The sequence below is a fragment of the Lucilia sericata genome, unplaced genomic scaffold (genome assembly GCF_015586225.1).
Source record: "Lucilia sericata isolate MDLA Ls3-8-SP2 unplaced genomic scaffold, ASM1558622v1 Contig000284F_arrow, whole genome shotgun sequence".
In the NCBI taxonomy this organism is placed as follows: domain Eukaryota; kingdom Metazoa; phylum Arthropoda; class Insecta; order Diptera; family Calliphoridae; genus Lucilia; species Lucilia sericata.
Window position 1 is genome coordinate 386,057 of NW_023994309.1, and position 13,689 is coordinate 399,745.

General features: G+C 31.2%; 2 protein-coding genes across 3 annotated transcripts; both read right to left on the reverse strand.

Annotated features, from left to right (window-relative positions):
• Window positions 1–549: 549 nt before the first annotated feature.
• On the reverse strand, window positions 550–4,556 carry LOC119603218 (G-protein coupled receptor Mth2-like). Of its 2 annotated transcripts, none has more exons than XM_037955194.1 (7): window positions 4,014–4,556; window positions 3,697–3,856; window positions 1,907–2,095; window positions 1,581–1,682; window positions 1,359–1,512; window positions 1,089–1,283; window positions 550–1,026 (listed from the first exon to the last, which is right to left on the reverse strand). In XM_037955194.1, the coding sequence occupies exons 1-7, from the start codon at window positions 4,521–4,523 to the stop codon at window positions 918–920; spliced, it is 1,419 nt and encodes a 472-aa protein (XP_037811122.1). In that variant the 5' UTR covers window positions 4,524–4,556; the 3' UTR covers window positions 550–917. The 2 variants fall into 2 exon arrangements, with proteins under 2 accessions (XP_037811122.1, XP_037811121.1); XM_037955193.1 differs by having other exon boundaries at window positions 1,581–1,838.
• Window positions 4,557–7,265: 2,709 nt separating this feature from the next.
• On the reverse strand, window positions 7,266–11,240 carry LOC119603219 (G-protein coupled receptor Mth2-like). The gene is made up of 7 exons (XM_037955195.1): window positions 10,684–11,240; window positions 10,458–10,617; window positions 8,226–8,414; window positions 7,904–8,161; window positions 7,698–7,851; window positions 7,421–7,624; window positions 7,266–7,351 (listed from the first exon to the last, which is right to left on the reverse strand). Exons 1-7 carry the CDS (start codon window positions 11,191–11,193, stop codon window positions 7,273–7,275), a joined length of 1,554 nt encoding a protein of 517 aa, XP_037811123.1. The 5' UTR covers window positions 11,194–11,240; the 3' UTR covers window positions 7,266–7,272.
• Between the last annotated feature and the right edge of the window lie 2,449 nt (window positions 11,241–13,689).

The following is a 13,689-nucleotide window of genomic DNA, read 5'->3' on the forward strand; positions in this document are numbered from 1 at the left end:
GTTAGTTAGTTAGTTAGTTAGTTAGTTAGTTAGTTAGTTAGTTAGTTAGTTAGTTAGTTAGTTAGTTAGTTAGTAGTTAGTTAGTTAGTTAGTTAGTTAGTTAGTTAGTTAGTTAGTTAGTTAGTTAGTTAGTTAGTTAGTTAGTTAGTTAGTTAGTTAGTTAGTTAGTTAGTTAGTTAGTTAGTTAGTTAGTTAGTTAGTTAGTTAGTTAGTTAGTTAGTTAGTTAGTTAGTTAGTTAGTAGTAGTTAGTTAGTTAGTAGTTAGTTAGTTAGTTAGTTAGTTAGTTAGTTAGTTAGTTAGTTAGTTAGTTAGTTAGTTAGTTAGTTAGTTAGTTAGTTAGTTAGTTAGTTAGTTAGTTAGTTAGTAGTTAGTTAGTTAGTTAGTTAGTTAGTTAGTTAGTTAGTTAGTTAGTTAGTTAGTAGTTAGTTAGTTAGTTAGTTAGTTAGTTAGTTAGTAGTTAGTTAGTTAGTTAGTTAGTTAGTTAGTTAGTTAGTTAGTTAGTTAGTTAGTTAAATTGAAAAAAAAATTGGGATTTTCATTTCGGGATTCTTAGATTAGATTTTTTATTTAGAAGAACTAATAAAAAATATCATTGAGTTTCGTTAAATTTAAATATTATAAATTTGCCAATAATGGGGATTATCTGACCCATATTAATACCAAACTAAATTCTTTTATTTAGAAAAGTTGATTATCTATCTTGCAAAAACCATGTTCAGTAATTAACTTTATAAGGTTCCAAAATATACCACTTAGAATATTCACCCATTAAGAAATTTTGAATTTTTTAAAATTTTACTTTGTGCTACACTTTTTTCCACATTAAAGAACTAAGTAATTCAAAATTAGCCGCATATGATGATTTATTGGCGTAAAATTCGACATTTTCAAAGCAAATAAAACGTTCTTTGAAGATCTAATGCCTGACTGTTGCCTGCCTGGAACTAGAATTTTGCGATTTTGACAAAACTGTGGTAGATGTTGAGATACTCCTTCGAGTCTTGGCCTTGTGGTTCCTGCAAAATCTTTAAAGAAAAATATATTTATTTATTTTTATAATCCACGAAATATAAGAATCTTTTCTTACCTTTTTTTCAATAAATCCAAAACATTTGCCTTCAATACAAATAGTGAAAAAATTAAAATACCTTGAATTGCATTAAGAAAATCGGAGATGGCAAATGCAAACATCCATTTTTCGGTATCAGGCAGACAATATGATATAACATCAAAGAGCCAGGAAATGCCCATTATTAGATATAAACGAAAAATGACAATAGCACTAAGGGGAAAAGAAACAAAAAATGGATTTAATGCTATGGATCATATATTTATTAGATGTTGCTATAATACTCACTTTTCTTCAATGAATTTTTCTCTATGCGTCATATTTGCAATATCGGAACGGATTTTACAGATTCTTGCAGTTAAATGGACAAAAGTGACTAAATTAAACAGTAAAATCACTAGAGTGGGACCATAGAAGTAAATTGCGGCCGACCAACTTTGTGCTGTAATTATATCATAACCCCAATGAAGTAAATGCTTCGATCGTGTAAACTATATGTTCCATACTTACTATCCAACCAACACTTTTGATTACCAATGCCCGGCTTATAAAGATCATTCACACTCGTCGAAAGTTGTATAAAAATACAAACACCCGTGGCGAAACCAGCACCTAGCCAAACATATAGGGAATAGAAAATAAATTCCTTAACGCTCTTTTTTGAGTTCAGTTCTAAATAAGAGGTTTCTTTGAAATTTTTCCAAATGTCAAAACATAAAACGTTTAGCCATAAAAAGGCAGCCACTAGGAAAAAATAGCAAGTATAACCTTAAATGAAATAATAATTTATTATTAGAAAAATTAATAAATATTTATGATATAAAAGTAAAACCTACCCAAAATATTACAACCGTATACATCAAATTGTAACTCCGAAATATTTATAAGGGCAATGATAATATAACCAACGGCCAGTGATAGAATATAACAGATCAAAAGTTTACCGCGCAAATTACCCCGCAATTCTTTTAGTGATAAATACACCACTATGGTGGGTATTAAAAATAATACCGATATTGCCATGGCTATAAAAAGAATTAGAGAATTTGAAGAAGTCTCTTCAAAATTATTATGATTCATGATATATAATTCGAAGAAGTAAAACTTAGATTTAAAAAACAACCGACCAAAACAGATTAAAGCCGTAGAACAATCCACTGATCTTATTGCTCGAATTGAAATTAAAGAAATGTTGTCAGAAAAGTAAAATTCTCCGAAACTTACTCCGTTCTCATATGCAGCTGATACAACTAAGTTCAAAAAATGGAAAATTTTTAATAGATGTTGCAGAAGCCATTCCACTTTAATTTAAAATGGAAATTTGATCAATCGAAAAGCCTGTATTTATTCAAACGTCAGATAAATCCCCGATTTAGAGTCAGCTTTTTCAAAACTCATAAGATGATACTCAACAGCAAAGGCGAAGATTTGACTAAATGTATTACAGGCATTACGTTGACTTATGAAAGACAGAATGTAGAAGCCCAGGGTTTACAGCTTAAGGTTTCGAGATATATTAAGGTAAAGTTGTCAGAGGCAACGTTATAGTGGGGAGTGTATTATGCATTTATGCTGATGTTTATAACACATCGAAATATTGGTCTACACCGACCTTAAAGTATAACGTCCGTCTGTTTGTGTATCCATGTAAACCTTATGCGCGCCCTATAGGTCGCATTTTTCAAGATAATTTTCAACAAGGAGGAAAATAGGTCCATTATTTCACCCAGTCCCCATTCAACTAAACCTCCCAATTAGTTCTTTTGAGCTCATAGTCATACTGCTATAACGGAAAAACGATTTTAATAAAGAATCAGAAGCACTTCCTAGAGTTAGGACCATAGAATAGACCGTGGGAACTTCCGATTTGGGGTCTTTAGCTCCCAACTATGTTATATCTCTTCCAAAATTGGCATAACTAAATAATTTTTATATAAGGGCAATTTCGTGTCAAGTGATCCAACTCGAAAAAATGTATTTGGATGAAATTTACACCAAGGTTAGTACTATTGGTAGGCTAGATACAAATTTTTAGCTCTATCGGTCAAGAACTGCCGGAGTTATAGAGAGTCACTTCATTTCCCCCTTTTATTTCAAAATTCGTTTGAGTCTGACCTACTATCCAAAAGTACTAACCTACAAATCGTAAAACATCGATTTTAAAAGTTGGATCACTTGACACAAAATTGCCCATAAGCCGAATTTCGTGATGATCGGGCCGCATTTAACCTTTAGAAAAAGAAACTTCCGTATTTGACTTGTAACCATTATTATCCAAATTTTATGAGGATCGGCCTATAGTTGACCCAGTTTTTCATCAATAAATTGTTAAAATATATCGGAATTAGGATAAAACTCAACATAATAGAAGAATAGAAAAATTTTTAACCAAATTATATGAGGATAGGACTTTATATATTTAACCCAAGTCCCATATATAAAGCCTATTTGAGAAAATTTGCTTAATTAAATATATCTATATGTATTAAGGTAAAATTCAACATAACAGTTTTTTTTAAAGTATAATTTTAGGGTATCATATGGCCGGCAATGACCTAGGAGCAATATTTCAACAGAATCAATAATCTATAATTTCCTTTGATTTTAATAGTGACTTTTGACTTACCATATGAAATAACTCGTTGCTTCCAGGAAGGAATATTTTTAACCGGACATGTGTAGGGTGTTAATATGTACTCCATGGTGGTCGTATTTAAGAGTGGTGAATAACAATATTGTAATGTATCGTAATATGAATTATCATATGATACAAATAGGGTTCCATTCTAGAATAAATAAATAATTAAAAGTGTATGAACAACTTTTTCTAATTATATTAAAAATTGAGTCCATCTAGACGATACGTGTAAACATTGTAAAACAAACTTAGATGATCAATCACGTCCGATATTGCAATTATAATTTTCTTCTACTATAACTTACCTCAAATAACATCCATTTATCCAGCATAAAATCCAATTCCTCCGGTTCTCGACAGGGCAAACCAACTTGAGGAGTAAAATGTTTAAAAATATTTACTTTTTCGATGTTTTCACTTTTCCGTTGTATAGCTACATCCCAAGACACCTTCATGTCTTGAGATAATTTTTTACATTTTCCCATATTTTGACTGAAATCGAAATATTCCCAATCTTCACAACACAATTTCAGACAAGGACGTTTCTCACAAACACAACCTCTTAAATGACGCTGTACCGATTTCTTAGTTTTTTGAAAATTCAAATGATAATCATAGTAATGTTGTTTTTCGGGTGGTATCAAAATATCTCTATAGAGATAAGTGCCATTTTCGTAACGGCGATAATGTTTTAGATTTACTGTATTTTTATACGGACATTGTCCAGTTTGATTGTACTCCTTGAAAGCCGATACAAATGGAACTTTAATAAAAAGTTGCCATGTTACAAGTGCCAAGAATAATTTAAAACCCATATTTCGTTATTCTAATACATATCGTACGTTATTGTTTTCTCAAATGATTTTATAAGACTGATTTCAGAATTTGCTTTTGCAGCATAAGGTTTTCTTATTTGTTTATAAATTAAAAGTAACAATTAAAAAAAATCCCTGAGGAACAATAAAATACCACAATTACCGCAGACGTAACGTGTGTACTCTTTTAGAAACATACTAGCGTTGTGTTCACATTGAACAAATATTTGATGAAAAGAGCCTAACCAATGTTTTAGGAAATGTTAAGTAGAACTGTTTTGAGTCAATAACACGATTTGATATATAGTATGTACATATGCAATGTTTAAGAAAATCGAAATTTCGGTTTTGTTGTAACTATAATTTTGACTTCATATATTTCATTAATGTGAACGCTCTTACTTGTTAGTAGTTGTTCATAAATTATTTCTCAAAATTTTACCCAAAGTAGATTTATGGTCTGATACTTAGTTAGAAAATGTCATGATATGTGGGACTTAATTCTTTTTAAATTTTCGAATTATTTTTTTTTAAGAAAATGTGATAAAATTTAAGAGAATTTTACGGTTGACTGTTTATGAGTTCTCATTGCAAAATAACTGAAACCACTTTAATATCTGATAAATAGTTGAATTGAAAATATATACATACATATATATATTTTTTTTTTCATTTAAAACCACAAAATACGTACTTTAGTAATGAGAGTATTGAAAAAATCGCGTTCGTTTGGGTCCATTCTTTAAACTGCTCAAATTTTTGAGTTCTATTGTTATTTATCATTGTTATTAAGACCTTTAAGACTTTGCATGTCCGACTACTATATATGTATGTATGTATTAGTACTGTACTGCTCTGCTTGAATGTTTTAAAATGTTTTTCCATCGAATCATTAATTGCGATGAAAAATGGATCTATTACGATAACCCATATCATAAGAGATCGTATATAAAGATGGGACAAACAACCGAATGGACAATAAAGCTATGGCGCTATGGTAATGTTTTAGAAAAATGGGACCTTTCTTGACGGCCTTATTTCACGATGGTCTTTTTCATCTACTGGGTAGACTTTAGAGCGGTCTATCAAGCGCCTCCTGTCTTGACGGTCTATCAATCGCCTCCGAGTGACTTCGATGAAGAACACTTAGGTGGCAACTTTTATACATGGCTCCATTTACAAGCACTTTGCTGAAACACTCGAGCTATCTAATATCTTGCTAAGTGATCACGTTGCGGTATGACAACTTGCATTAATACTACCCCGATAGCCCAAAGCCCTGACGCACCGAGATGGACCATCAGGTATAAGCATTGTCATAAGCGTCCCCATTCTTTAACGGACAATACTACCCCGACAGGCGTAGAAGCGCCGGTCGAATCTGAAAAGAGGGATAACGAAGAACCAATTAACGCACCTAGATGGACCATCAGGTATAAGCATTGTCATGAGCGTCGCCATTCTTTAACTATCCGCTCAGATAGATTTCTCGTCTCTCAGTAGCACAACCACATTACAAGGCTCTGTTGCTTCGTCAACAGCACCTAGAGACGTATTTGGTAGTCCGAAATACCCAGCCAGGATCTCTCTGTATGTCAAGATAATGTTACAAATGATGTTGGAATTTCCAAAGTTAATCGATCTACTTAATCAGTACTAGTCTCCTGTCGAACAGAACGGTCTTTTCCGATCGTTCACCAACTTACATCAGTTCCATTCTCAGACTGTAAAGAACGATCTACGGAATGACATGCAATTACCAAAAAATTCCCAAACCTATACTGGCGCCCTACTACGCGAAAAATAAAAGATACTCAAGGGGTTCAGGAATCCAGAATGAGTTGCTTTGTCACATCACCCAGTGATATCTGTTGAGATGACAAGTACACCGTAGAGAGAATCCAGACATATATAGCATTTGGATATATCAGTCCTTAAACCAACATTCTCTCCCCGCGAATTTGGGTATAAACCACAGCCGTGAATCCCGAAGGAAGCTCAACCAACTGACCAGCCAGAAAAAAGACCTGCGGGCAACTAGCCAGATTCAATTGTATGTTAAGTCATTCCAAGAAGAGACCTAGGATACATTTGATCATCACCAGATGTATTGGTAACACCCCTATAAGCCGGAATTGCTATCCACCAAGATGGGATATATCATCAAAAAAACATGACCCGTGGGTGGGGAGGAGCAAAGGGGACATATGTATATTATGAACTGCTGAGAACTGGGCATCACAGGGAACAAGTACCGAATGCAAATAATTCGTTTGAAGCTAACATTAGCCGAAAAACGGCTGGATAACTCTCACATCTTGCTATATATGTAAAAAAAAAAACTATTTAGAAAGAAGTAGTTGGGAAGTTTGCCTTACATTCCATACTTGGACACTATTTTTTCGATCGTTAGAGAACGATCACTTTGGAACAAGCTTCATTTCAGAATAGGATATACGAAATTTCTTTAATCTGATGTCTGGCTCAAATGATGAGCAATTTTCTTGACTCGGAATCCATATGTTGTCAAAAAGATGGGAGTGGTTCATAACTATCAAGAGCCAAAATATTGAGTAAATTTATATTGTAAAATGGTTTCAAAATAAAAGCTAAAAAGACCCAAATTTTTAAGTTATAAGTCCAATAATAAATGCTAAGTTTTATTTTAAATAAAATTTTAATTTCTATATAATAACCATAACATATAATTTTATAAATACTATTTATAAAATTTAGAATTCTGGCGGATTTAAATCGCAACATTTGCTTGAATGTTATGTAAATTTTGCAATACCAAGCAATCTGTAGGAGAGAATGTGGGAAGACATCTAAAAAATAGCAAATCAAAATGTTATACTTATTTCTTTCATTAAATGTTTCAATTGTCAAGAACTTACTTGAGTCTTATCAGATTTAAAATATTTCGTTTCAGAACAAATAACACAAATATTAAACAACCTTGAATGGCATTTATAAAATCAGTGAAAGCAAAATAAAGTTGATAATTATCCTCCATTCTGTTCGATGTGAAACAATAAGATAAAACATCAAAGATCCAGGAAATACCCATTAATAGGTATAAACGATAAATGACTATAACACTGTGGAGGAAGGATTTATCTTAATTAAATATTTTGAAATTTTAATTGAATATTGAAATTGCCTTAAACTTACTTCTCCCGAAATAGTTTTTCTTTATTTGTAAGTTTTGCCGCATCATAACGCACTTTACAGATTTTTATCGCTACACGGAAAAATGTGACCAAATTAAGTAGTAAAATAACAAAAGTGGGTCCATAAAAGTAGATAGCAGCAGACCATCTCTCAGCTATAAGGAGAATAGAGCGATTTTAAATGTTAATTCTATAGCTAATACTTACTGTTCAGCCAACACCTTTCCTTATCAATGCCCGGCTTATAAAGATCATCCAAATTCGTTAACTGTTCTACGAAAACACTAACCACAGTTGCTAGACCCGCAATCAGCCACACATAAAGGGAATAACACAAGAATTGCCTAGAATCTTCTTCAGAATTGAACTCAATATTATTAGTTTCATTTATATTCTTCCAAATATCATAACACAAAATGTTCAACCATAAAAAGGCAGCCATTAGGAAAAAATAACAGGTAAAACCTTAAACATCATATAATCGTTAAATCTGTATAACATTTATCTTAAAAATATAATCAAAACTTACCTAAAAGGCTGCACAATATAAGATCAAATTGTATACCGGAAATATTAATAAAGCTAATAATGATATAGCCCATGGTTAGTGAGATAAGATATGATATCATTAGTTTACCACTTAACGTTTGCCTCAATTCTTTTAGCAATAAATACACCACTATGGTGAGTATTAAAAATAATACCGATGCAATCATGGCTAAAATAATATATAAACTATATTGGATTATCTCTTTGATTTCGATAAGTTGAGTGAAATAAATGTGACTCTAGATATGTATAATAAGCCGATTGTCAGGACTCTGAAGTTTAAAAATGTATTTTCGATATTATTTAAATTTTTGCTGTAATTCGGAAACAGTACTAACTATATATATTCATTATAAACGAGTTGATTTACTAGTTTGTGGGCTAGTCCATGTGGGCGTGTCCATTGTCTAATCTATGGAGTTGTCTTCGGACTAATCTATTTATGAATTAGATAAGTGTTTTATCTAGTATGTTAACTATGTAGTCTATGGACTCGTAACTTTACTATTCCGTAGTCTGTTGACAAGTCTATGGACTAGTCTAAGACTATTAGATGGACAAGTCTATTGACTAGTCTTTTAATTATTCTATGGGCTAGTCTATGAACTCATATATTGACTAATCTATGAATTCATGTATTGACTAATTTAATGATTATTTTATTGACTATTCTATGAACTAGTCAGTTGACTAATCTATAAACGGTTTTCTAGTTTATAATCAGACTACTTCATGGAAAAGCCTGTTGACAAGTTTATGGACCAGTAGATTGACTAGTTTAAAGAGTAGTTTATTGACTATCCTATGATTTAGCCTATTTAGTAGTTTATTGACTATTCTATGTATTAGTCTATTTACTGTTCTATGAACAACTGTATGGAGTATAGACTTCTCAGTTGACTCCCTTATTGAATAGTTTATATAGTTATTTATTGACTAGTCTATGAGTTATTCTGTTGACAACTCCATATACTAGTCTATTGACTATTCTACGGACTAATCTATGAATTAGTATGTTGGCAAGTCTATGGACTAGTTTATAAAATAGTCGACTAGTCTATGGAATAGTCTTTTAATTAGTCCATGGATGAGACTCTTAACCAGCCTATGGACTTGTTTATGGAATGGTGTATTGAATAGCCTATAGATAAGCCTCTTGAGAAGTCTATAGACTAGTCTAGTGATCAATTTAACGAGTGTTTTATGAACTAGTCTGTTGACTAACGAATGTGCAACTCAATGGACTCGACTATTGACTAGTTCATAGATTATTTTACGGAAAAGTCTGATGAATAGTTTAAGAAGTAGTTTATTGACTATTCTGGGGATTAATCTATTTACTATTCTATGAACAACAGTATGGAGTAGTATATGAACTTTTCAGTTGACTTGTTTATGCAGTTGTTTATTTTACGGACTAGACTATGAATTGATCTTTTGAATAATCTATGAACTAACATGTGAAATAGCATATGTACCTACTACTGAGTGGACTTATCTATAGGCTAGTTTTTGGTAAGTTTTTGGACAAGTCTATTGACTAGTTTAAGGAGTAGTTTATTGACAATCCTATGCATAAGTCTATTAACTAGGCTATGGACTAATTTGAAGTGTAGTTTCTGGAATATCATATGGATTAGTCTATTGACTAGCATATGAACAACTTAGTGTAGTATATGAACTATAATGGAGTAGAGTTTTGACTAATCAAAGGCGCATTTATAGAGGTGTATGTGAGCAAACAGCTGAATATGTTGATGTGTTCTCTACCTGTTTGCTGTCATACTCCATTTTAAATACAATTTGACAGTATATACCTGATTAAATGTACCTTGGACTAGTCTTATACTGATCTATTAACTAACCTATAGGTCAGTTTATTACCTATTGATTAGTCTTCGGATTGATCTATTAATTCCTTTATGGACTATTTAGCAAAAGCATTATATTTAAAATACAATTAGACGGTAAGCAGATTTCTCTCGAATGCATACACCTGATTAAATGTACCTTGAACCAGTCTTATACTGATTTATTAACTAACCTATGGGTCAAAGTATTAACTATTGATTATTCTTCAGACTGCACTATATGAGTTAATAAATGGACTATTGACTATTTACCAAAGGTACTGATTTTTACATGTCTGATTTATCTTGGTGTCACATTTCAAAACACATCTCTACGATATCGGATATCGAATTTTTCTTACCATAAGAATTTACCAGTATTAGCACTGATCCTTCATATTTATTCTCACATATGTATGGTGTTAATATATATTGTTTAGAACTGGCATTTAGCAATGGAGAATAACAATAGTCCATTGTGGAATATGTTAAATTATTCATCTGAATATGTAGTAGGCGATCCTAACAAAATAACATAATTGAAATATATCTACATCCATCAATAACCCATTTTCTAACCCTACTCACCTGATACCATATCCCCTTGTCCTGAGTTAGATTTAATGCTTTCGGCTGACGACAGGGTAAACCTACTTGAGTGGTGAAGTATTTGTAAACTTGTAGCTCCTTTTTAAAATTATTTTTATCCGTTAATTTCACCATCAAAGACATTTTAACATCTAACGGATTCAGTTTTACACACTTTACAATATTTTTGTTAATACTTAAATATTCATTTCTTTCGCAACACATATTTATGCAGGCTTTTCTCTCACAAACACAACCTCTCGGATGGGGACGAACTGATTTCTTGATTTTTGAATATTTCATATAATAATTATATAATTTTTGCTTTTCGATTGGTATTAAAATATCTTCATATAGATATGAACCGTTTTCGAAACGTTGGTGATTTGTTAAATTTACAGTATTTTGATAGGGACAACTTTCTGCTATGTCATTGTTAAGCGCTTTTATGGGTGAAAATCGTATAAAAATTTGACATAAAACGATTGTCTGGATTATTAGGAGATACATTTCAATTCAGAAATGTTAATTTTAGTTAACTTTTTATATTACTTTCTCTATCGATTATGGTTGTAAGACTAATGAAGAAACTTTAAATGTTACTTGCATTATTACATATACGTATATACCCCACATCATCAGAGGAACGATATAACCACAATATATAATCAGCTGTTAATCAGAGATGATTTTTCAGACATGGACTTATGAATAATGATTGGAATGTTTTAACTGAATGATTTTATCTGCGGCAAATTCTTTATGCATATATTATACCCTACACCACTTTAGTGGTTAGGAAATTTATGGTCCTCTACCTACCTTAAAGTATATCAATCGGCTCAGAATCTGTAAATGAGCAAATTTGAAGAGAATTCGCTGAAATTTGATACAAGTACTACTTTTGGTCCAAGGATGAACGCAATCAGTTTTTCATTAATAAATTCCTAAAATATATCTAAATTAAATTCATAATGGTTTTCGGAAGGCTTCCGTATATATAGACTTAGTTTTTAGAATCATGACCTCATACAACCGGATCCACGAAATAGAGCACCTTATTGATCATAGCCCCTTCCGTATATGAGGATTTTTTCTGACTCAAAAGTCGATTCCTTTAAATCATCTCTGATATATATCTTTACATATTGATGTAGTGCAAGCGGGATTCTTAGAAACATCAGTTTAAAATATATTCTTAATGCGATTTGTAGAATTCCTGTATTTCTATCTATTGATGCATTTCTCTGAAAGAAAGTATAAATTCTGAATGTAAAAATAATAGGATTACTATATTTTATATTTATAAAAAAGAGAAAACCACAAACATTTAATTCATTTAACAGGTAAAATAATATGATGACGTTACATAAATAATTCAATCGAATTTAGCATAAATCTAATAAAAGCATAGATTCATAAAGCCCTAAGTGCATATATGTATACGATCACCTACCGAAATTTAAAAATTTACAACACATGCTGCTGGTGATCGTGAAGATACCGAATATCTGTATATAACACATTTACTTCCTAATATTATATTGTGATTTTTCACCAAGAGCGTAAATCAAGGCTTCACTGTAATTGAAAATAATTCTCGCCTAAAATAACTTTAGTTAAGTATTTTAATAACATAATATTTATGCTTAAAAGTATGCTATCTTAATTGTTAAAATTATTATTTGCTCCAAATAAGAAATTAGTGATCACTACTATTTTGCAACAAAAAAAAACGTATTCTCGTATTTCTCATCAAAAATCGATTTTAAACGGCTGTAAATCCTTAAATAACGCTTCAATTGAGAAAACAGTGAAAATCTGTGATCACTCATATATTTCACCAAAAATCGATTTTTTGATGAAAAATCTTAAATCGGCTGTAAAACCTTAAATAACGCTCCAATTGACAAAATAGTGAAAATCTGTGATCACTCATGTTTCCCACCAAAAATCGATTTTTTTACCTTAATATACGCTTTTTTACCTTAAATAACGCTTCAATTGAGAAAACAGAGAAAATCTGTGATCACTCATATTTCTCACTAATAATTGATTTTTTGATCTTAAATCTTAAATCGGCTGTAAACCTTAAATAACACTCCAATTGAGAAAACTGTGAAAATCTGTGATCACTCATGTTTCCCACAAAAAATCGATTTTTTAATGAAAAATCTTAAATCGGTTGTAAACCCTTAAATAATGCTTCAATTGAGAAAGTAGTGAAAATCTGTGATCACTCATATTTGTCATCAAAAATCGATTTTTTTATGAAAAATCTTAAATCGGTTGTAAAACCTTAAATAACGCTCCAATTGAGAAAATAGTGAAAATCTGTGATCACTCATGCTTCCAAACAAAAATCGCTTTTTGATGAAAAATCGGCTGTAAATCCTTAAATATCGTTCCAATTGAGAAAATAGTGAAAATCTGTGATCACTCATATTTCTCACCAAAAATCGATTTTTTATGAAAAATCTTAAATCGACTGTAAAACTTTAAATAACGCTCCAATTGAGAAAACAGTGAAAATCTGTGATCACTCGTATTTCTCACTAAATATCGATTTTTTTATGAAAAATCTTAAATCGGCTGTAAAACCTTAAATAACGCTCCTATTGAGAAAACAGTGAAAATCTGTGATCACTCATATATTTCACCAAAAATCGATTATTTTACGATAAATCTTAAATCGGCTGTAAATCCTTAAACAACGCTCCAATTGAGAAAATATTGAAATTCTGTGATCACTCATATTTCTCAATAAAAATCGATTTTTTAATGAAAAATCTTAAAATGGCTGTAAAACCCTAAATAACGCTCTAATTGAGAAAATAGTGAAATTCTGTGATCACTCATATTACTCACCAAAAATCGATTTGTATATGAAAAATCTAAAATCGGCTGTAAATCCTTAAATAACACTCCAATTGAGAAAATAGTGAAAATCTGTCATCACTCATATATTTCACTAAAAATCGATTTTTTATGAAAAATCTTAAATCA

Bases quoted from the DNA above. Each gene is read 5' to 3' on its own strand.
- LOC119603218 (XM_037955193.1), bottom strand. From the start codon at position 4,523: ATGGGTTTTAAATTATTCTTGGCACTTGTAACATGGCAACTTTTTATT. The intron at 3,857-4,013 runs GTAAGTTATAGT...TATTTATTCTAG, and splicing joins ATAAATGGATGTTATTTGAG to AATGGAACCCTATTTGTATC. The intron at 2,096-3,696 runs GTAAGTCAAAAG...TTCTTTTTATAG, and splicing joins GCAACGAGTTATTTCATATG to CCATGGCAATATCGGTATTA.
- LOC119603219 (XM_037955195.1), bottom strand. From the start codon at position 11,193: ATGTATCTCCTAATAATCCAGACAATCGTTTTATGTCAAATTTTTATA. The intron at 8,415-10,457 runs GTAAGAAAAATT...ATATTATTTTAG, and splicing joins AATACTGGTAAATTCTTATG to CCATGATTGCATCGGTATTA. The intron at 8,162-8,225 runs GTAAGTTTTGAT...ATGATGTTTAAG, and splicing joins TATATTGTGCAGCCTTTTAG to GTTTTACCTGTTATTTTTTC.